Source organism: Aulonocara stuartgranti (assembly GCF_965226115.1).
Source record: "Aulonocara stuartgranti genome assembly, chromosome: 6".
Lineage (NCBI taxonomy): Eukaryota > Metazoa > Chordata > Actinopteri > Cichliformes > Cichlidae > Aulonocara > Aulonocara stuartgranti.
The window spans coordinates 24,455,471-24,480,794 of NC_138944.1; the positions used below are offsets into that span (position 1 = coordinate 24,455,471).

General features: G+C 39.6%; 1 protein-coding gene across 2 annotated transcripts; it reads right to left on the reverse strand.

The window, feature by feature from the left end:
* Positions 1–3,220: 3,220 nt before the first annotated feature.
* On the reverse strand, positions 3,221–25,299 carry papss1 (3'-phosphoadenosine 5'-phosphosulfate synthase 1). 2 transcript variants are annotated; one of them, XM_082535973.1, is made up of 12 exons: positions 25,057–25,299; positions 20,811–20,925; positions 20,477–20,712; positions 20,138–20,276; positions 18,635–18,753; positions 18,170–18,283; positions 17,936–18,047; positions 15,899–16,104; positions 11,942–12,077; positions 11,262–11,530; positions 8,348–8,577; positions 3,221–4,222 (listed from the first exon to the last, which is right to left on the reverse strand). In XM_082535973.1, the coding sequence occupies exons 1-12, from the start codon at positions 25,114–25,116 to the stop codon at positions 4,084–4,086; spliced, it is 1,875 nt and encodes a 624-aa protein (XP_082392099.1). In that variant the 5' UTR covers positions 25,117–25,299; the 3' UTR covers positions 3,221–4,083. The 2 variants fall into 2 exon arrangements, with proteins under 2 accessions (XP_082392099.1, XP_082392100.1); XM_082535974.1 differs by lacking the exon at positions 25,057–25,299 and adding an exon at positions 21,010–21,198.
* Between the last annotated feature and the right edge of the window lie 25 nt (positions 25,300–25,324).

Sequence of the window (25,324 nt, forward strand, 5' to 3'; positions counted from 1 at the left end):
AGTGCTGTATTGCTGTGTGACACTTTTCAAAGTAAAGCTTGTTTTTGTCAAAGCTGCCTTTGAATGAAACTCGAACCAGATGTATGTAAACTGGAGATGAATGCAGCTTGATTCTATATAAAAAACAGAACCTTTTGGTGGTATAGGATGACATGGTAATGATATTACTGCATGTATGTATGCACAGGAGAAAGACTACACTGGTACAGTCTCTTAAGGCAGAACCAAGAATTTATATGGTGTCAGTGTTCAGTTGTTGACGTATATCGAAAGTCTTAAAGACACAAAAAGTGATGAGAGTTTGTTTGTTGTGTTTTAACTGTGTAGGAAAAAGAGATTTGGAGGCTAACACTAACAGAAACTGAATGAATTAGTTTTCTTTAGTCATTTTTATTAGTTCCATCTGAAATACACTCACTTTATTAGATACACTTGTTCAGCTGCTTGTTAACGCAAATATCTCACCAGCCAGTCATGTGGCAGGAACTGGTTAATCTCAATCAGAAGAAGGTGATAAGAGGTGAAAGTGACTTTGAATGTGGTATGGTTGTTGGTGCCAGATGGACTGGTCGGAGGATTTCAGAACCTGTTGATCTATACTGCCATTTTCCCACAGTAACCATGTGGAGTGTTTCCAGAGAATGGTCTGAAAAAGAGAAAACATCCAGTGAGCGGCAGTTCTCCGCGAGACAATACCTTGCTATTGCCAGAGGTTAGAAGAGAATGCACAGACTGCTTCAAGCTGTTGCATCCAAGGTATGCAGAAGAGCATCTCTGAATGCTCTACACGTCAGACCTTGAAGCAGAACACCACACAAGGTATCACCCAGGAACATGGAGCTGATGCTACAATTCACACAAACCAAAAGATGACAATAGAAATATGTTTACTGGTCTGAAGAGATATTTTCGTGGGACACTTTGGGCCCCCTAGTACCAATTGAGCATCAACGCTATAGCCTGAGTGTTACTGCTGAGTGTGTCCAATCCTTCATCATTACAATGAACCCATCTTCTAATGGATGCTTCTACCAGGATAACACACCATGTCACAAAGCTCAAATCATCTCAAACTGCTTTCTTGAACATCATAAAGACTTCACTGTACTCTAATGGCCTCCACAGTCACCAGATCTTAATGCAGCAGAGCACCTTTGGGACGTGGTGAAACTGGAGATTCACATCATGAGAGAAACTATCAGGACATTTGCACTTACTGGTACTGATTCCCTCCAAAACAGTAGAAACAATTCAGTTGTCATCTTTGTCCCAGATCTTAGTTCTAAGCAATACATCAAACATGCAGCTAAGTCTGAATTTTAATCACTGGGAGAATATTGCCAGAGTACAACAGTTTCTCTCTTGAGCCAATGCAGAGACATTGTTACACATTTTTATTTCCTTAGGATTGATTCGACGCCAGCTACCCCAATAGTCAGCTGCATGGGTTCTGACCAAGGCCATAAAGAGAGCACATGTAATACCAGCTTTAGAGTCTCTGCACTGGTTTCCTGTCGGAATAGATTTTAAGATTCTTATACCGGTTTTTAAGGCTCTTAATGGTTTTAATCCTGACTATTTATCGGAACTGCTTTTTAATTATGAGCTTATTAGAAACCCCAGGTCCCAAAAGGCAGAACTAAAACTTACGGTGAGACAACTATCCATGATTGTGGCCCACGTCTGTGCACCTAAGGACAGCAGACTAAAGCCAAACCAAAGACCCACATCTTTGAAACAGCTTTTATTTTAAATGATTTCCCCCTTTTACTTCTGCTCACACCTTTTATCTTGGTTTGTTTTTTATCCTTTATTCTGCTTTTATTGTGCTTTTTTGTTTTTTTAAAACATTGTTTAATTTATACATTGTGCTTCCATATTTCATGTATTTGTTTAACATTTTTCATTGGTGCTTTTTGGTCATTGATAGTGCTTCCTCATTTGAGTTTTTAATGTTTTGTATGTGTTGTTCTCAGTTTTTTCAGCAGTAATTTAAGAACATTTAGTGTTGTGAACCTTTATACATGTAAAATAGTTTTGGCATATTAAAAACTGCTGAAATGATACAACCATACATGATCACTACACTGCAAACATATTTCATATTTACACAGCAGTGAAAATGCTTACCTCGATTCAAAAGAATATATTAAAGTATGCTTTAGCACATTAAACATAAGTGTACATATTGCAAAATCTACACCTCCTTTGAAGATGACACTAAATGTGTGGTTTAAAAAAAAAAAAAAAAAGTTGTACAATAGTCCTTCAAGTCATACGAACAGCAAGTCACTCTGACAGTTTGCCATGTAGTAACACACCTTCAAAAGGGTGAAAAATTTCAAAGCAAGATCTGATTATGGTGCAAGCAAGGTGAAAATGGACCCAGAAGTAAAATACACTGAGCATGCTACAACTGAGATAACATCAAGAGGTTATAGATACACACAGTAACAGACACCTGCATCACCCAGAGAGCACTGATCCTCTCCAGACAGTTAAAAGGACAACAGAAATCATAAGCCAATCTCCTTAAGAGAGGGGGGAAAAAAATCATTTGATCATTTTCCGTGTGAAAAAATAGCTCTGCTTTTGAAGTTGCCCCAAAGTCCCAGCTTGATTACCATTTGAGATTAAACAAGATCTGGTGAAAGGTGGAAAAATTTGCTGCTGACAGGTCTCTTCATTACATCTTGGAGCTGGGTTAGATGAAATATCCAGGGTCTCTCTGACAGATCTACTCTTCCCAGGTCTGGACTTAACCCTGCAGGTTCCACTTTCACTGCATCTGGGAGCCAGCTGCAGATCATTGTATACAGCGTGGAAGTGTGTTTAAGTTTGATTGGGGTCACTAGAAGGTCTGTCTTATTCAATATACAGCTCAATATACATAATGACCAACTGGGGGGTGAACTGACGTTCCAGCAGACAATGCTCACTAAGGCAGAGAAATGTAAATCTCCAGAGTTCATTGTTCATTCAGATGACCGAGTCGATTGAAAGCAAGTGAACGCATTTAGCTGCCAAAATATAAACAGCCACCGTGAGATAACAGTTAATTTCTAGAATAAACCAAATTCCTAGCTGTCAATTAAAAAAAAAAAAAGAAGAAGAAATCTTTGAGAATATTTTATGTATATAAATCTCTTTGGTGTGCCTTAAGACGTGTTCCTTAATGTATCTAACAACTTAAGTTTAGAGAAAGAAAAAGGTACACAAATTGTTCTTTTGGCTAAAAATGATTTATTGGACAAGGAAAGATTACAAATCTGATCCCATGGTAAAGCACAATAAAATATTAGCAATACATGACATGGGAGAAAAAAAGTAAATAGATCTCAAAGCAGCAACGCTACAAACACAACACACAAAAAAGCAAAATTAAAATGGAGTGATACGTTTTTCTACAAGTTTAAGAAAGACTGCACTATACGGTAAAAACAAACAAACAAAAAAAACATAACCGCTGATCTGTTTTTCACAATTTTCTTGACATACTGGACCATTTCAATGTAAAAATACAACCAGTGATAGAAGAGGCAGGTGTCCAACTTCAATGTGAACATGTGAACTGACTTTGAGGACCAAGGCACTCAATTTTTACTTTAAACACTTGTGTACAGTAACATTTGAGCCACTACCACACCTGCGTGTATGCATACAGTAAAGAAGGAACAGCGTTAAGTCGACTCTAGTGAGTTGAGTAACATTTTAAATACTAGGACAAATTGTAACAACTTCTCCTGAATATTTGAGTACTGGTCAACAGTGACTCTTCATCATCATTTGGATGTTTAAAAACAACACTCTTAACCACTGATCAGAACTTACAGTTGTCATGTTAGTAAAGAATATCTTCTTAGTATACTGACCTGTGCTTCTACATTTCATAGTCAGAGGAGAGGTTTAGTTAAATAAAGCACATACAGCTAAAACACAGATAAGACTAAAACCATGACAGAAGCCAGAGTGAGTGAAGTTTGTGATAGAAATGAGTGAGTGGTCCCAAACCTCAGTAGAAACCACCACTGTGTTCCCATGTTTTTTGTCACGTTTTTCCTCCCCCCAGCTGAGACCTGACCTTTAGGCCTTCTCCAGTGACTTGTAGTACTCTTTCAACACGGCCCAGGCTTTGGGCGCCATGAAGCCGTCGGGAGGGTTCTCTCCCTCGCGAGCCATTTTACGCATGCGTGTGCCTGAGATGAAATCGTAATCTTGATGGCTGTAATTAAAAACAAAAAGACAGAGAGTGTGAGAGAGACACACACAAAAAGCAGGGGAGCTTTGAATAACAGATCTACTTCAATCAGTGAAAAGATGCCGATCAACGGCACGCCCAACAGAGCCAGCTGCTCTTTTACAATCAGTTGGATCAAGGAGCAGGCCAGTTAACATTTCTGCAAACCAAAAATGAAGCTTTTATGACACTCTCTTGTGACACATCCCACCCTGTGAAATTTGACATGATGATTGTTTGCATATGAGAATATATTTATGAATGACATTTCATATGCTGACCATTTCTCACAGCATGACATTCCTGCAAAATCACTCTGTGGCAGGAGAGATAATGTCACACGATCCGGCAAGCACCAGCATGCCATAGCAGTGGTGGCTGGAAAAGGAGGCCAGTGCAGCTGACTGTCAACATGTTGCGCTGTGATTTATGCGCCTGTGTTGTGCTGCTATCTGCCTCACGATAGCTGTTGCTGCAAACCATGACGAAGTGAGAGAATCTGCATTTCTTTAATCCTGGGTTTAAACTGGAAAAAGGCAGCTATGTTGGGGAAGCTTTGCAGAAAATACCAACATATAATCGCAGCTGCTTGATAACAGCAGTAACTGAGAAACGCTGGCTTTTATTTGGAGTCATATTTGTGTCCGCCTGGCCCATTGTGTTCATCGGCTAGACGATCTGATATTTGCAGTTAAGCCAGTTACAGTGAAAACAGTGGTTTTCTACAGTGAAAAAGCTCCATATGAGAGCAGAGAGAATGAATAAAAACAGCTGAAACCAGGAGGAACTGGTGGGACCTCTCTTGACTAGTGTATGGACAAATGCCGTGCGTTCGCAGGGGAAACATTTTGTATTTTATAATCAGATTTGATAGACCCTGTATTTGTGATCATGCAACATTCTTCAATGATTTGATTTTAATTGAAGCATCTTCTGAGTGAACTCACAGACCTCAAATGCATTTCCCACTGTTGCAGGGCAAACTGTGCTTACTGAGGTTCTAGAGCTAGATGCTACATGAACAGTATTAACAGTGTTTCCCCTGAGACCGCCTTGAAGGGAAGCACTGCATAAAACCTGCAAAAAGCCTAAATAAACAGGTATGTCAGTAAGCTGGATATATAAGGAAGTCTGGGTGTTAACCTAACTTGCATGTTTTGGACTTTTAGAGGAAAATGGAGTATCCTGAGAGAACCCACACAGAAAGATCCCAGTCGGCTGGCGGACTTAATTCAGAAACCCTTTTGTTGGTTTGTTCTTCCCATTCAAGAGCAAAAGGTTTAGTTTTTTTTAAAACAACACTGTCAAGAAAACGTTTTATGGTTTATATTATGATTTTGTTATTAGTTTAAACATTTTTTTTTATTTCGTTTTGACTTCTATCTTTTTAATTCAGTCAAGTTTCCAGAGTGCATTTTACTGTTGCAGTTCAGTTTTTATTCTTTAGAAAAAGTTTGGTTTTAGTGTTGTTTTCATTAGTTTCAGCACTAGTTTTAGTTTTTTTTTTAAATAGTTATTGTTGCAGGTTATATGTCAGAGGCAAGATGTACATAAAAACTAACCGTTTTACCTCAATAATTTTATTGGAGTCTTCCAAGTTCACAAAATCATTTTTAATCTTTTTCAGTAGTCAAGTTTTTCTTTTTCTTTTAGTTAGCTAAAATGATTTTTTTTCTCTCCTAGTTTTAGTTTCAATTAACTACAATAACCATGATTTGTGGCACCTTAAAATGACAGTTATTAAACTTTTACGGTTTAATGCAACCTTGACTGATTCTAATACAGATTTAAATTATTACAATTAAAGAAAAATAGTCTTTGGTCCTGGAATCCAGAGCCTGCTTAAGCATTCCCGTATTTCAGTCCAAAGACTGTTATGCATGTTAGGGTGACTCTAAATTGGCTGTAGGTATGAACACTGACAGACTGACAGCCAGTCCAGGGTGTAGCCCTTCTTTTGCCCGATCACAGTTGGGATAAGCTCGAGTCCCCTCAGGACCCTGAATTGGACGAGCGGTTAAGAAAATGGATGGATAATATAAAATAAGCATCACCACTTTTGGGTAACACACAATACAATCAAACTGTCAGACTCACTGTCTGCACGAAGGAAATGCTTTCTAATATTGAGACTGAATTCTCCTCTCCAAACGTTTTTTTAAGTATCTTTCACACGTTCTGAGATCCTCTCCTTTATATTTTTATGATTGATGGTTTCTCGCTGCACATTTGAGGTCACATGAAAAGTTCTGAACAGCGCTGTGTGAAGCAGTCAGCCAAAGACCATCTTAGACCAGTGCTTAGACCAGTGCTAAGTGTAGCCCAGGCTATCCTCATTTATAAATTACTCTGAGGGATAATCAAGACTTTAAACATCTTGTTAGCAGACATTCACACTTATCTGAAGTGGGCTCACATTCAGAGAGGGTCAAAGTTGTGCTATTTAAAACGCTAAATTGTTATCACATGAAAGCGCACATCTTGAGGCTCTGAAACATTAAGAAACAGTGAAAGTAAGGTAAAAGAGCTCCAGGCAAATTCTTCAGAGAACAAGTTAATTATACAGTGTCAAATTAGAAACAGCCTTCCGTGGTCTGAGCCATTGTGCTTCAGAGAAAGACTGAGGGGTGTTGTGATTAAAATGAGCGCCCATATTAAACCTAAAATGTGGCAAGGGCACCGTGCTTGAAAGAGTAGAAGATCATAAATCTAACTGAGTGATGACTGCAGATTTTAGAAGCTGAGTTGTGTTGAATGTCTGGCATTAGCATTAATATAAAAATGGACAAAATATAAAATATGAGGTAATATTTTGAAAAAATAAAATAAAATAAAGCCCGTTTGCTCGAGGCTTCAGAGAACAGTCAGCAGTATGGTTGCTGGAGGTTCCTGACAGTCATCAGGTAAAAATGCACTGTGTAAACAAATACACAGTGCTACTCCAAAAACCTCCTTGTCCTTGCACTGCTCGCTAACAGTTTGCTGCAGTACCACATAGTTTGCATGGAAGATGCACACGTTTCTGCAAACACCCACCAGCTACTCACTGAGCAGAAAGTGCAATACAAACAGTTCCTTCAAAGTAAAAGTTCCACATTACAGAAAGTGCAATTTTTCTGCAGACAGCGTCAAAGTCTGCAGCAAACTTTGACACGCTATGATGCGTACGGAATTGTTTCCATACATGTTCATTTAACAATATGTGGCAAGTTATTTTTTTCCCTTTGGTTTTTTTCTGTTTAGGTTATAATATAAACTGTCAGATGCTTAAAATAATTCAAGCACACATTCCATTTTAACACAAAACCTCACATTCTATTTATATAATCAGACAACAGAAATTTTCTGTCAAGTAAATGTTTCACATGCAGAGCACCAAGCCAGTGGTGTCACTTCAAAGCCAACGATTGCTTAACGAAATCTGCTGATAACATTTTAAAACAAACTATTTCAAGGAGGCAGCGTACTTCGAAGAAGAACTAGATGTGCCTGATCGGCACTTCACTTTGGACTTTACATCATAAACATGCATCATGGAAAACAAAGGCAATCTTTTGATTAGTGCTGCAATATTTAGTTTTAACGCTGCTGGCTGAACACAACCCAAGTTGCACAACCTGATGGAACAGGCTGCATCAGACTGCAGGAAAGCCAAATAAATTGCATGATTGTTGTTAGTCACAACGTGCAGTGTCCATATACAGACTGTAATTAATGGCAGGTCTCTGTAATTTTGAGCAACATCAAAGCCCGTAGTGTTGCACAAAAGCTTTTAACTGTATACGAATGAAAAACAATTGCTGTTATTCTTGGCTCAGCTTTTTAGGGCACAGAGAGAAGAAGAAAGCAAGAAAGAAAAATGAGGATTTTTTTTTTCTGCATACAAGACAGACCTAATGAGTAATTAATTTAAGGAATATAATTTCTGTTTAGGCTGCTCACTCTAATTGACCTAAATGTGAAGTATTACTCTGGACAAAATCTACAAATGTAATTTAATGTGAGTGAGCGCTGCCTGTGAACCATCTCTGTAATAAATTGATTTAAAACAAAGGAAACAAAATGGAAAAGTTTTTTCTTAAATGAAAAAGCTTCAACAAAAGTACTCACTTTTTTGGATCATAAAAATCCATTGCCCTTTTGACCTTGTTGTAAGCAGCAACCTTAAATGGAACAATTTCGAGGGTGATGAGGCCCGGAGCCATGGTGAGCACCTTGGCTCCGTGAGTGGGCTCGTACAGGTCCTTTCCTGTGGCAGGGTGAGGCATGCCTGCAGGGTCACGACCAACAATGTAGAAATTGGCCCCGGCCACCATTCGTGCTCTGCAATGCCACTGAACCTGACAGAGAGAACAAAGAAAATGCTATAGCTGTGAAACTAACACTGCTCCACTTGTGTGGGATTTATAAAGACACACAATATGTCTTTATGTGTGCAAGACTGTACTAAAACACAGCAATCTGGGTAATGAAAGCAGCAACAATGACACTGTTAATAGCTCAATCACACTAGAGTCAAAATAGCACAACAACCTTTCTGCAACTAGGAAAAACTGTTGGTTGCCAGGTGATTCTGGCAACCACAATCCTCCATCGCAAGGTGCGGGACGACTGGTTGGAGGACTGCAACATGTCTCCAAATGGTCTCAATCTGACAGAGACTGACTGCATTCACTCTCATGCAGGCTGATGAAGGTTTGCAAATATCTGCATTTATAAATGCAGACAGACTGCCAACACATTTCAATCCGAGTCAGTCTACACCAGGGGTCAGCAACCTTTAACACCCCAAGACCCGGTTTCCACGCAAAAGAAAACACTGGGAGCCGCAAATATCTTCATTTTAGATGTCAGAAAGTAACACTGTATATACTGTTTTTTACTTTTATGCTTTGTGTGAACAACTAAGGTGTGTTGCTTATGAAATCCTTGAAGTGCTACAGAGAAAGTTACATTTTATTTATGTAATTGACACATTTTGAACTCTTAATGAAATATAGCAAAAGGAAAGACACCCAGCTGAACTAAAATGATCCATGTAGCAAACAAAAAGTGTTGTGAGCCGCCACCCTTATATCGCCTTTGGGCTTTTGGAGCCTTGACCTGACTTTTAAAAAATAATTGGAAAAAAAGGACTATGCTGCTAAAAGATGAAAAATAGATATTTGCAAAATTCTGCCTAAATATGTATTTTACCTGGTTAATGTGTGTGGCGTGGCGTGGTCTGCAGCGCCGCTGCAGGGGAGGCGACGCACCTGAGCGGCACCTGCAATCAGGCCTCGCCGCCTTAATGTCTGTGCTCTCTATGCTGTTGTGTTGGTGTGTGTCGGGCTGTGAGCTGAAAAGCTACAGCCGGCTGTATGTGTACAGCAACCGTGTGTGAAAAGTGGTCAATAAAGAGATGCTGAAAAGCGTGTTCATGGAAACATCGTCGGGTCTGCCGTGATATGTTTACAATGGGACTTCTGCTCCTGAACCTCTGCGCACAGCGTCTGCAAATCGGGGCTGTACAAGTCACTTTCATCTTTACGCAGGACTGTAAGCTGTCATCTGTGAGGCGTGAGCGGTGTTTGTCTTTAACATAGTTCACGGTGGAGAAGAGCTGCTGACATAATGTAGATCCAAAGATCCATAATTGGCCTACCTGGGGTTGAAAGTCTCGATAAATGCACGGTGTTTCGGCAGGTATGCTGGCTTCCGCGAGTGTGACGCTTATTTCAACCAATGAAAAAAATAATAGAATATGATTTTATTTTTATATTTCAATATCACAATAATCTTCCAATTTAGAACTACAAGTTAAAAAAGAACATAAATAAAATAAAATACACTTCAGCTAAATACTTCTAATTTATTTTCCCAAACCACGCGGAGCCGCACTATAAGGACTAAAGGTTGCCGACCCCTGGTTTACACCAATAAGCACAACTCGACTCTCTTTGCTCTCGGGTGCTCAACTCAACTAGCTGCAGATTTTGATTATATTCTCATACAAAAGCAATGCTGCAGAGCACCATTTGGAGGAATTTCTAAATTATCATTTCAGAACTGTGAGGTTCTGGATTGACTCTGAACGTATCAAATGTCTGTGTATGTAGACAGCAACAATTGGTTGTTTTCACTGATTTATCATGCTTAATTGGTATATTATTATCACAAACAGATTGCATGTAATTGCCAACTTGACCCCATTCCCTAACTCACTGCACTGAAAGCAGACTGAGTGCAACACATTTTATTGCTGCCTTGATGCACCACAGTTACTTTGAAGGCAGCAACTGACTGCAAGTGATCACAAACCTGGTCCTTGTCTTCAAAGCAACCATTTCAAAGGTGATGGAACTGCACGTTTATTGCACACGGTCACATTAACTTTGGTTGTTGCTTTTCTCCTACGCTGTTGCTGTTTTTCATTATCAATAACATCAGAAACTGGACTTTTTGCCTTGAAAATTACTATTACTACTGCCATTAGGTTTCTACATGTTCTACATGATTTTTAGATAAGACTGAGGTAACAGCAAGCCTTTAATGGGCTAAAGAATACTTTGAAAATTGTATTAATGAAGAGGAGGTTCTACATCTCTGTGGAAAACCAAGTCAGAAAAACTATACTCAGGTTGCGACCGTGCATAGTTTTCAAAAATCTCCCTTTCAGAATTAGAAACTGATTAAATTCGCAGGCTGAGATCCACCATCCTGCAATCTGCTCTCAATAATTTGTAACATATCTTTCTGATTATCATAAATGAGTGATTAAAAGATTCTCAGCTACAATCAGTCACACACAGAGGTTTGTGTATGGCATGAAAACGTTAAACAGAGCGCCTCAAGACAACTGTAAATTTCCTTTCCTGCCATTTTTCACTCTCAGAAATTTGCAAAGAAATCATGCGACAGCCCACTTCCTTTTCTGCCTGTTGTTATTATTCAGAGCTGCAGCCACGCTTTTGTTCTCTATCACGTTTGAAGCGAACCTGATGCCTTGTTTGAAGAAACCTCAAACATTCTTGATAATCATTACCTCAGTTGGCCCTGCATACATCATGGGTGAGGGAAAAATGGCAACAATGGTAGATTCTGGATTCAGAACGCCCTCCTCCAGCACAGCAGCATGCTGCTTCATTCTCCAAGGCAGTGGCACGTCATCATCTTTGGTCCAACCTCCTAGTGGGTGGAGCAGCAGAACAGGCCGACGGTAGCCTCGCTCGATCAGACGCTTGTGGGTGTCCTGCATCAGGAGAGCATGCCCGTTGTGGACAGGGTTACGCAGCTGAAAGGCAAATACAGCATCTAGACAGAGAAAAAGGAGGAAACAAGTTTGTCAAACGGCAACCAAACACATCTGCAAAGCAAAAGCAAAGCAAACAAAAGAAAATCATCTACACACAGAAATCATCTAGCTGCTTCATGCACATGAACCACATACAGTCTGTGTATTACTGATGAAGTGTTGAATAACACTGTAGTCTTTTCTCTTGGGACCTTCCTACTGTGATGCTGTTATTTATTTACCAAATAAACAAACAAGTGAGTGGACTGAAGGCACCAGACTGCTTAAAGTTTTCCTCTTGTTTTAAAAGAGAAGGAAGGTAGCTGTTTATAAATACTGGGGCATTACCATCACTCTCCCTGGTTCAGAATGTCATCACTGGGTTAATTTAGCTCTGACAGAAAATAAACAAACAGATATTGTTCCAATACCTGCATTCATTTCTTTGAACTTCTGTTTGAGCTCAGTGGGTGTCAGTCGGTATTGGTCGAGACCGTCATTCCAACAGATCTTGTCCAGAACCTGCAGGTCACCACCGACCAGCCAGTCCCCGCTTTCCATCACCATCTGAAATAGGAGCCACAGTGATCGTGACGGTGAACGCAACACAAACATGAACCAGATTTAAGACACCGCTCTTTAAAAGTCTCACTCTGTTGGAACCACTCCAGGGTGAATTCAAATAAACCCCTCAGTTATTACCCAGTTGCAAAAGGACAAAATGAAATAAATCAAAGTCTTGGTGAGTTGTTAAACAGCCAACAAAACTCTGCTGTGCTTTCCCCTCAGCATTTGTTAATTTCAATAACAGACAAAATCAGATTGCATTCCGCAACGAAACCTGGGGATGAGCTCATGACCACAGCGCAGAGAAATTTTCCCCTCGTGAGATTCATCCAACAATGTCACCAAAGTGCTCAGGAAGGATCCAGGCAAAGGCTGCTATTGTTTCAGGCAATATCTTCCACCTGCTTCCTGTGGCACTTTTGAGACTGTAGCTAGAGTTACTGAAAGCACTGGCCTGCACATTGTTAATGTGATACAAAGTGACAAATTTCAGACCAAGCAGCAAACGCAGCACAGCTCCAGCATTTAGACTGTGAACTGAAATAAGACCAAAAATAAAAATGAAAACAATAAGTGGACAAAAAAAAAACCTGTCTGTCATTATTTTGTTGACATGTAATTTATCATCTGAGTACGCTTTGATATCCATACTTTACAAACACACTGATTCCAGTTTGAGCTGGCAAGCTATATATAGAAATCTGAATCTTGTCAGCACAGGAGTGTCTACGTGATGCGATCAATAACCACCTGCCCTCAAGTGCTCCAGCTTGTCTGCTGCTCACCCGATAAAAGTCACGACATACGCTTTACAGCACTGATAGCACTGAACAATAGGATAGGCAAATCACCACAGATTTTGCCAACATAAGTCAACAGAAAACAAAACGTCTACAAGGCTGTATGAAAGCAGGAGGTCTAAATCTGCGATGTTTACCCATTATAATTTCTCTATGACTTCATTTGTAAAAGGGGGCCCTAGCCAAATAAACCACACCATAGCTTCCAGTGCCGTGGATTTCATGTCTGAGTGACAGACAGGCAAACAGGAAGCGTGTGGATTAACAACATGTTCCGTGGAGCAGAAAAGAGCCTGGATCAGAACGTCGTAGTCATGAATGAAGGAGTGTGCTGACAGATTGGTTCTGGTGTTGGGAGTTAAACATTCACTCGTGTATACATACATACATTCTAATGAGTGAGAGCTTAATTAGAGCAGGCTGAACACATGATAAGTTAAAGTGGATAAAGAACGACGGTTCGGGAAACACAGAGCATGTGGCATGTGCCTAAATCCAGAAATGAGACATCAGGTGTTGACACTAAGGAGTCACGGCATCAATTCATGAAGCCTGCAGCTTCTAATACATCTTAAAACACATTACCATGCCAGACTCCATTATGAATAAAGTGAAAGAAGGAAATCTTTGAAAATTAAAAAAAAGAAAACTGCCAATAGTGGGGCGATATTAAGAGAGCTGTTAAGCCAGAGGTTAAAAGTAAGTCTGACCCAAGAGTGCAAAATCACTAGACACCACAAAGACTATTAATTTTGACTTAAACCTTTGCCAATAAGCAGACTGCACTAATCCACAAAACAGCCACTTTTAAAAGTTTACTAAGGTGAAATTAAAAACAAACTGTGTCACCAACACCAAAAATTTCTGCTGCTTTCCATCAACCCATTGACACTTTAAGCCAGATCATTTCAGGACATTAGCACACCAGAGCGTCTACCTGAGCCCCACAGCGCTTGATAAGAGACACATGGAAACAATTCCTCGATCTACTTGGAGATGGGCTGGGTGAGCAAAAAGGTGGAAGCTGGCAAATGAGCAGTACAATCTCAAACACATTTAGTTGAAGGCTGAGCAAGAGACTCTGGATCCAACTATAACACCTGCAATATGAGGGTGTACCAAAAAGATCAAGTGATTACACTGGGCGTCCTGACAGACTGAGAAAAACTCCACTCCTCCGCCTATTCAGTCTTTCCATAAGCAATGCGCAAAGGCCAGCTGGGATCTGTGTTCTATCAGTGCCGAATCCAGGGAGGCAGTTTGCTTTCACATGCAGCATGTTTATCACACAGTACTCTGAGACAGACAGTCTGGAGCTCTGCAGATGGTCTTCAGTAGTTTCGCCAAGGCTCAGCTTCTATACCATTTCTAACATTCTAGCCCATATTGTAAATTCAATCTTCCCAGCAGGAGAGAATTCATTTAAAAAAAATGTTTAAAAAGCCTGAACAGCCAAGGAATGATCTTTGCATTTGTGCCTTTTTTTTTTTTCATAAAACATGTACTAAATGTTATGTGTATGCATTTAATAGTTGAGTGGTTCATGGGGTGTGAAATAGTTCTGGATTGAATTATGAAAGTCTCTTCATCTCTAATATGAATAGTTACACACTAAAACTTACAGGATGGTTAGCCTACTGTAGAGCTCTCAGTCAGAATGCCTAGATTTTGCAGCCTATCATTCAATCCAGACGGACAGGCTAAAAAAAAAAAAAAAAAAAAAGACTGCACGCTAATCTGAGCTCTGTTTTTGTTTGTTGATGGGATATTACTTTTGGCTGTGAGATAAGAAACTGTGGACGTCAAGTGAACAGGGTGTGTATCCCACATTGTTCAGGCTACCCCTGCTGGAGAGCAAGTGCTAGCTGTCTATGGATATTTGGCTTATGTCTTCTTAAAACAAACTGAGGTCACCCTTGCTTTTTCTTGAAAGTGATGCCATCCCTTAGCTAAAGCACCTGGTAGTGACAACCCAAGCTTCATGGGGTAGCCTTTTTTCTTTTGACTGTGTGCAATATGAGGATACCTGCACGAATAGTACAGGTGCAGTCTATTGGCACAGGCCCTGGAAAATATCAACAGTTTTACAAATAGTGTAATATACACACGGTAAATGCATTCACTATTTCACTTCCAAGGAAACAGTGTTGAGTGCCTGACGATGGAAGAAACTGAAGTTCCACAATAAATTTTGAGAACTGCTATAAACATCAAGAAGTAAATCAAATTAATCCTGGCTGCTATTGGAGGTGCGTTTCACCTGTCTCCACTGGCATTTATGAGACAGCCCCTGGACTTACTGACTGGGCTGTGCGATGCTGATGTGATACAAAGAGACAATTTTCTACAGACTAAGCAGCAAACACAGCAAAGCTCCCGTGCCGAGACAGAAAGAACCAAAACAGAAAGGCCACAAATGAAAAGCTGAAGATGACAAAGAGAAAACCCATGTTGCTTATTTTGTTGATATGTAATTTATCATGTGAATATGCTTTGATATCCATACTTTGCAAACACCCTGATTTCAATTTGGTCTGGCAAACCATACATACAAATCTGAATGTTGTCAGCAGCACGGGTGTCTACGTGAGGCGATCAATAACCACTTGGCTCTGTTATAAGATGTTTTCGGGATCATGTTGTGATTTGTTTTCCACACTCTAATTACTCCAACCTGTCCACTGCTGACCCGATAAGAGTCACGAATGATGCTTAACAGCCTTATTCTCTGGAGAGATCAACAGCATAGGAATGTCTGTATTGATTTTCCTAACAAAAGTGAATGGAAAACATGATGTCAATGTGGATAAATCAAAGGAGGGGGCCAACATATACATACGTATCCACTCTGTTTAACCCTCTTAACTGCCCCATAATTTCACATGTGAACACAGAGTTAGCCAAATAAACAGCCACTACAACACCACAATTCAAATGAATTCTAGACATTGCCAATATCCCGCCCTGCTTCACTGAGCAAAAACTGGAAGGTTGAATGCACCACTCCTCACAGGCACTGACCTTGATGTAAGGGTGGTCCTTGCAGGTGGTTCCCCACTGCCGAGCACAGCGCTCTTCTTTTCGATGTTCGTAAAACTCGGGATTACGAAGGATGGCCACTCGCCTACCCTCGTAGACCAGGGCCATAGCTGTCGCGCCATCCAAACGCTCTTTATCTGAAGTTGACACTGGCAGCACGATAGGCACAGAGAGGTTGATCACGCCACCTATGGGGTGAAAAATGCTGATTCATGGAAAAAGAAAGAATCCACAATCTGAAATAGCCTGAAAACATTTCAGATCATTTTTCTCGTCAAGGAGTTCAAGTGTGTCCTGGTCAACTGAATTATTGATGAAGCTATCAGTGTTAATAGTTTCCCGAGGGAGTTTTTCAGTAATTACAGGTGTTGTAGAAACCTTGTAAATGACTGATTTTACTTTGGGTTTTTGATAAATTTGGAACAAAAATTCTAAAAATAGTTTTAAATTGCCAGAAATGTAAATTGTATCTGCTTTAAAAAATTTTGAAAAGTCCAAAGACACTAAGATTAGGCAACACACAAAAGGCAGGTTAAAATGCCCAGAGACTGGGAATGTGCAACAAAATATCCCGACCATTCTTGTAAAGTATAACGTTGTACGGCTTCAGGCTAAATGTGGAATATATGTTTCAACCACTGAATACAGTGAATCTTCAAGGCTGCAATTTAAGAAGCTGGAGAATAAATATCCTTACTCTACACTCTACACTGAGTGAGACCCTCTCTCACTCATGAGTTAATCCGCAGTCTTTTGCAGCATTTATTTCACCATGCACGTTGATGAAAATATTGAGACCAGCACGTTTTTCACAGATCAGCTAAAAAATATAAAATAAAATAAAAATATAAATTAAAAAAAAAATGTGTAACTGTGACTGCTGCTAGCCCCAACTCTCCCTGGACCTTCCTTTGGTCCCCTCTGTCACAAAGTAGAGCTTACAGATGGTTCCAATAAAATGCACACACAAGCCTGCCAAATGTCCAAACGAGGGAGACACAAAATGAATATATTGGGGTTTCTGTTTTGTCAACTACTTGATTAGCAGAACTTTCAGTTCTATGCTTCCTGACCAGTTTTAGCATAAATTGTGTGTAATCAATCCTCCAACTGTCAAACCTCTGGAACATGGTGACAATGGGAAATGGCTGTGTGTAGTGTTGATCAATGCACAAGCTTTGTCCTCCACATTCCAGTCCTCAGGACTAACAGCAAAGTGACTCATAACTTCTAATCTATACACAAACTTATACAGCATGCTTAAAATATGTGTAAAATATGAATATTGTGAGCATGCATAAATACATTTACTATCCACTTCATTACATACGCCTTGCTAGTACTGTTTTGGATCCCCTTTGCCTTTAGAACTGCCCTAATTCTTCGTGGCACAGATTTAACAAGGTGATGGAAACATTCCTCAAAGATTTTGTTGACATGATAACATCACGCCGTTGCTGCAGATTTGTCGGCTGCACATCCATGATGCAAACTTCCTGTTCCACCTCATCCCAAAGATTTAGATTGAGATCTGGTGACTGCCGAGGACATTTGAGTAGTGATCTCACTGCCATGTTCAAGAAACCAGTTTGACTGGTCATAACAGGATGGTCAGCAACAACATTCAGGCTGTGGTGTTTGAATGATGCTCAGTTGTTACAAAGGGACCTAAAGTGTGCCAAGAAAACATCCCTCAGACCATTACAAACACCACCACCATTATGAACTGATGAGTAGACACTTTCATGTTGTTTATACAAAATTCTGAGCACATCTGCTTCAGGTTTCCACATTCAGAGATGCTCTTCTGCACACTTTGGTTGTAATGAGTAATTATTTAAATTACTGGTTCCCTCCTATCAGCTTCTGAGAGAACTGCCACTCACTGGATATTTTCTCTATTTCAGTTCAAACAGAAAGCTATTTTCTGTTTTAGGTAATTATTGTGTCAGCATTAAACTCCACCTAATGCCCAGCCGCATGTTTAATGAGTTTCCTGTGAATATATAATAATCTTACCATCCAATAGGCAGTCAAAATGAAGACATTGCAAAAACTCTCTCTCTCTCATGAAACCATTGAGAGGAGTGGCCCAGCCTTCAGCCAGCACCTGTACCCACTGCATGTCCACCTGAGGATTAAACAGTCACATACATAAGAGAAAAGGTAAATCTATCAGAGGATACTCGGATAACAAAACGATTATCATTTAGCTTTACTTATTAAAACGCTTTGTGATATTGAGATATTCACCTTCCCAATCTGTACAGCAGGAAGTGTCTCTGCATCAGCTTTGGCCAGATCCAGTTTGTTCTCTTGAACGTACAGCTCTTTCACTTCATACGAAGCATCGACAGGAACTATATCCTGCAAAGTTTAAAATCAGGATATCAAATTAATAGGTATAAAGAAATTATTCCAAAACATCACACATAATGAAGATGCTGGTAAAGGAAATAAATATATATATATATATATATATATATATATATATATATATATATATATATGAAACAAAGTGGAGATGCATTAGCATCAACATCCACACAAATGTGATACTTTCCTGCCATCTAGTGGCTCACAGAAAAACAACAGCACTGTAATGCATTAAGTCTGAACTTATAGGCTCCAGCTTAACCTGTGATGGTGGTGTAAAAGATGAGGGAGCTAATTGGTAGAAGAAAAATAGCATCAGCACCAGATATTTCCTCTCCTCACCCTCTCCTGAAGAAGGTCAACAAGCTGCTGTATGCACTCATTCACGTTGCAGGAGTCGGTCTTCAGCACCAGCTCTGGTGCCTCTGGCTTCTCATACTCCGAGTCAATGCCAGTAAAACCTGATTACCAAAAAGAAAAAAAAAAAAAAGCACAATCTGAGCTCTGTTTTGTTTTTAAATAAAATATATTTACACCTAAGCAGCAGGTTATTTTTTCCTATTTTTATATTTTTATATGTTTGAGATGAACACAATATGAAATACAGAGCTCCAATTTAAAATTCATACTATTAAACACATCTGTGTGATAGTTTAGTTGTCAAACAGATCGATTAACCTGATAAGCTGAATCAGATCGTTTCTTATTTCAGTACAAACAAAATGCAAAAGCAAGGAAATGAGGTAGATTGAACATATTTCACAAGCAGTAGTCAGACTGTTGAAATATGTTGCATGCTTGCTTGCCTCCTGACCTAAAGAATAGTTGAGAGCACATTTTGAGCCAACATTTTAGCTCTAAAAAGGTACATGCATGAAGTGTTTCACACCAACCATACACATAACATACAATCATACAGGCAGGTAAAAAATACAGAAATGTAATATATAAATTCAAAAATTTATATCACTCAGTTAACATAAACCTCGTGAGCTACAAAAACAAGATAAACGAGTGAGCGCAAAGCTCACGCTTGGTGCAGAACTTACTTTTAAAGGAACAGTATTGTATTTTCTAAACATGTATTCTTTGTTCATTTTAAATATACTTTAAGAATTTTGTGGCGCAGTAAAACTCTGTAAAGAGTAGCATGCTAGATGTTTACTGTAAACATGTAAGTGTAGATCATAGATAATAGGTAATGATTTGTAAATAACTGGACATTAATAAGTTGAGCTTATAATAAGATGTTATACTACATTATGATATTTTATATTTTATACATTTTGGAGGTCAACTTGAAAGAAAGCCTGGTGTAAAATGTAAAAGTGAGACCAGAGGCCAAATGTGACATGATATTTGGGTGCAAATTATAATGTTATAATTACAATTCCCATATATCATTCCCTACATGCCAGTCTGTTGTCAATACAAACAATGAGAGTAAGAAACATAGTTTTCATAAATAGCTCTTTATACTATTATCATTTTGACCTTGAAGGAGAGGTCAGAGGTCAAATGTGACATGATTATTTAAATCTTTATATGGTACTTTCTGTATGTCGACAATACCAGCCACACTTGTAAGACACACAGTTTCTAAGTTATAAGTCTTTTTAAAATGTTTTCTACCAATTAATCATTAAGTGGACCTTAACTTGAATTCATTTGAATTTAATTTACCAAAATTTATTGGACTCTTGACATGACGCAGCTCTACATCTGTACAAAGTTTTTTCTGAATTCATCCAAAATATTTCAGTGCCCATGTTTGCAGACAGAAATACACATATGCAAACGCAACCAAAAAAAAAAAAAACTTCCTTGGAAGTAATCATACTGTACCTGTTATCTCCCCTGCTCTTGCTCTCTTGTAAAGCCCCTTCACATCCCTCTGCTCACATACGTCCAGTGGGGCATCCACAAACACCTCAAAGAAAGGTAGCCCAGCAGCCTCATGGATCTTTCTGGCATTGAGGCGATCCTGATGGATGATAATAACATACAAAACTATGTATAAATAGGAAAGACAAAAAGTGAGAGCAAAACTTAGCTTGGTGTACTGATGATGGTGACAAATTAAGAGCCTAATTTACTGAAATACCACTGAGATCTAGGCACACTTCTCATTGTCATCTTCTCTTTGTCTCATTCAGCTAACGCCTTCTTTGAGGAGCTACTCACCCTGCTGTAGGGAGAGATGAAACTGGCGATGCAGACGAGCCCTGCATCAGCAAAAAGCCGGGCCACTTCAGCAATACGTCTAATGTTCTCTTCACGGTCCTCTGGGCTGAACCCCAGGTTTTTGTTAAGCCCCTGACGGATGTTGTCCCCATCAAGTGTGTAGCAAGGGATACCATGACACACAAGGTACTCCTCCAGAGCCATGCTCACTGTGGTCTTCCCTGCACCAGACAAACCTTTACACAGAAGAAAAACAAAGGGTTAAACTAAGAAAACAATGACATCTTCATTAAGTCCAACTTAAAATCTCTACAAATAACATCTTTCAGCCTACCAGTCAGCCAAACAGTGCATCCTCTAAAGCCTCCTCTTGTGCCCACAACCTGCCCACGCTTGTTTCGGCTTACATGATGAGCTTGATAGGTGACATTAGTTGCCCGTTGCATTCCCTGAAATAATACAGATTTAATGTAAAGTCAGTGGAGTGAATACAAATTTTAAAGAAAAACTATTATTTGAATTATTTTCAACACCTTAGATTATGGGATAGGTTAATTGGAAAATCCAAATTGCCATTAGGTGTGAATGTGCGAATGAATGTGAGTGTGAATGGTTGTCTGTCCCTGTGTGTTGGCCCTGCGACAAACTGGCGACCTGTCCAGGGTGTACCCCGCCTCTCGCCCTATGACAGCTGGGATAGGCTCCAGCGCCCCCCGCGACCCTGAAAAGGATAAGCGGAAGCGAATGGATGGATGGATGGACCTTAGATTATGTCTTAGGCAACATCATTAGAAGACATAGCATAAATTTTCACTGCTATGCAGATGACACCCAGCTCGATCTGTCCATGAAGCCAGATAACACACACCAATTAGTTAAACTGCAGGAATGTCTTAAAGACATAAAGACCTGGATGGCCGCTAACTTTTTGCTTCTTAATTCAGATAAAACTGAGGTTATTGTACTCGGCCCTGAAAATCTTAAAAATATAGTGTCTAACCAGATTCTTACTCTGGATGGCATTACCTTGGCCTCCAGTAACACTGTGAGGAACCTTGGAGTCATTTTTGACCAGGACATGTCCTTCAATGCACATATTAAACAAATATGTAAGACTGCTTTCTTCCATTTGCGCAACATCTCTAAAGTTAGAAATATCCTGTCTCAGAGCGACGCTGAAAAACTAGTTCATGCATTTATTAGGGCTGAACGATTATGGAAAATAATCTAATTGCGATTTTTTTGCCCCAATATTGCGATTGCGATGCGATATGCGATTATTTTTTAAGGTCTTTGTCTTCTGTATTATTAAACAAAGACAAGCAATACATCATATAGTATGGCCAATACTATATTACATTAATTTTAAACTGTTCTTTCCTGGAAGACAGACCTCTGTTATGATGACATGAGGTGATGCATGAATTGATGACTGACATTTTTATTTAACTTCTTCAATCACAACAGTATATTTGAACATACACAATAGTTTATTTTTAGCTTACAAACATCTGAGCATAAAGTGCTGACAAGGAACCCTGGTGTAAACATTAAAATGAAAGTCAGTACAATGTGCAGATTGCAGAAATATACATAAACAAAATCAGTGGCTTTACCACACTCAGTTTTTCGACATCTGTGAACTACTAGACAGTCATTCAATTAAAAAATAATATTAAATAAATAAAACTAATAAATAAAAAATACACACATCTTACTGATCTCTGCAGTCAGTAACATTACACATAAAGTGCAAACATAATAGCAATTGTATAAACACACACACAAACACGCCTTTAAAATTTAAAGGCGTGAAATTGGACGGTCTAGTTCTGATTAGCGTCACCGCTGTCTCGGTGGAGTTTAATAAACTCGGCCGTCTGCTTCTTGCTATCTAAAATATAACCAGACACTGGCGTAAATTCTCGACTGTCTCATACTTCTGTTTAATAAGTTTTCTGTTTGACGTTTAGTCAGCTGTGTGAAAACCAAGGAGGAACCCACCCGGGGGATTAATAAAGTTTTATTTTATCTAATCTAATAACTTTAATCTCAGCCAAACCGATTTACTCACGAACAAACAAAACACTGAAAAAAGCCCAACAATAACATTTTTAGGTTGTCTAAGTGACTTATATATTACGTTTAACCCGAGCAGCGAAACTCCGCGGTGATCTGAAAATGATGTGCCGGGAGTTGTGCCGTTCTCGGCCGCATCAGTAACCCTCGAGCTCCCGGCTAGCTGTCGAGCTGGTGGGTAGCAGACGCCTCTGAAAACGTCGAAGCACTTTTGCAAATATGGGATATCTTGATAAACCGAGCAGATATTTGATGTTTACACAACTACTTTCTCGCCTGAAAATATTTTAAAAGTTTATTTTGTGACCCAGAAAGATTAGTATGAGTAATTTTAAAACTTAGTAGCGGCCGCCATTGCTGGAAACTGGAGTTTGGCTGGGCCGCGCTATGAATTCTGGGATATGGTAGTAATTTAGACAGCCTTCGGCGCGTCGCTGTGACGTAATCGGTCTACAAATGCGGCCTCAGGAGGATGCAGCCCATGAATTTGGACATATCCAGAGTATAATCGCAGCCTTTGCGGTTAGAAAATTGCACTTGATCATGTCGCGATATTATCGCAAATGCGATATATCGTTCAGCCCTAGCATTTATTACTTCCAGGCTGGACTACTGTAATTCATTATTATCAGGATGTCCTAAAAACTCACTGAAAAGCCTTCAGCTAATCCAAAATGCTGCAGCAAGAGTCCTGACAGGGACTAGAAAGAGAGAACATATTTCTCCTGTTTTGGCTTCCCTTCATTGGCTTCCTGTTAAATCCAGAATTGAATTCAAAATCCTGCTCCTCACATACAAGGTCTTAAATAATCAAGCCCCATCTTATCTTAATGACCTTGTAGTACCATATCACCCTATTAGAGCACTTCGCTCTCGCTCTGCAGAACTACTTGTTGTTCCTAGAGTATTTAAAAGTAGAATGGGAGGCAGAGCCTTCAGTTTTCAGGCCCCTCTTGTGTGGAACCAGCTTCCAGTTTGGATTCGGGAGACAGACACTATCTCTACTTTCAAGATTAGGCTTAAAACTTTCCTTTTTGCTAAAGCATATAGTTAGGCCTTAGTTATGCTGCAATAGACGTAGGCTGCCGGGGATTCCCATGATGCATTGAGTTTTTCCTTTCCAGCCACCTTTCTCACTCACTATGTATTAATAGACCTCTCTGCATTGAATCATATCTGTTATTAATCTCTGTCTCTCTTCCACAGCATGTCTTTTATCCTGTCTTCCTTCTCTCACCCCAACCAGTCGCAGCAGATGGCCGCCCCTCCCTGAGCCTGGTTCTGCTGGAGGTTTCTTCCTGTTAAAAGGGAGTTTTTCCTTCCTACTGTCGCCAAAGTGCTTGCTCATAGGGGGTCATATGATTGTTGGGTTTTTCTCTGTATCTATGAAGCGCCTTGAGGCGACTTTTGTTGTGATTTGGCGCTATATAAATAAAATTGAATTGAACTGCAGAGCAGGAGGTAAGGATGATTTACATTATTAATCAATGCAAAAACTTTCCTAATTTACTAAAAACGGTGTGGTCTCAGAATCTCATCTCTGCTTTTCGTGGATGATGTGGTTCTGTTGCCTTCATCGGGTGACTGTTCTTGTTTATCCATTATTATTGTTGCCACATGTTAAGCTGCAGCTACAGGATACACACTGCTAGTACCATGCTGTGACAGCGCTGCAACAGTGTGTGACATTCAAACCAGATAAACCTGCGACACACCTCCACCTCGCTTCATTTTGTCCACATTTCCTCTCAAAACTTCTTATTTCATCTTGAATACATCAGAAATTTTTAAAGATGAAATATTCATGCTGCAATTCATTTCCCGGGTTGTCAAATCAATCCAGTCCTTTTCAGCCACTTCAAATATCTCTACACGACTGTGGCATTTTATACTTGTTGCAATTTCTGCTGCCCTTTTGGCTAGAAAGAAAGGTGTTAAGATTGTTCTTTCTGGCTCAAAATAACTTTATAGCATTGATGTTTGAGACATGTTTGACAGATTATAAATTATTTGCAGATTACAGATGACAGATTATTTAGGCAATTATTTAACAATTCAGAAGCTTTAATAGAAAATTTCGGGTTGTTGTGTTTTTTTGAAATTACATTGTGTGTTCAAATGTGGAAGACGGTGATGAATGACAATACTGTGCTGCAGCGTTATGTAGCAGAGAAATTACACAAAGAAGCACAGCACAGTCTGCCTGTACCACCAAGGTAATGTTATCACACCTGGAAATGCTGTAACTCAAATCAGTCAAAGCCCCTGCATTCATTACCGGGGGTGGTAGCAGCTGATTCGTGATTACTTTTATTACCCAAAGCTTTACTCGTAAGACTAGCTTTAGCTTGCAACTAACGTGTGACAAAAGTGTCGCTAACTAGCTTACTGAGCCTGTTAGGCAGTTAGCTCAGAAGAAGCAACTTGTTTGTGGATGTGGACGGATATAATGAAACGGTGCGTTGAATTAACACATCTTGGGAGAGAGAAAAAAAACTCACCCAGCTTTCAGCAGTGTTGGTTAGCTTCTGTTTCTTGTTCGAGTTGCCGAGAGTCTCCATGCCTGGCAGCAGTCAGCAGCTAATTCAAACGGTACCTATTTAGAAAAACAACCAAAAAAAAAAGCAAATACAACACCTAACCCGGTTTATTTACTTGTAGAGGTATCTGTTCGTGGGTCAGGTGCGTCTAGCGGATGGAGGAGACCGGAGGTGAGCAGCCTATCTAGCACAACAACCGGGAAGAGGTATTTTTCCAAGCTGCCACGTC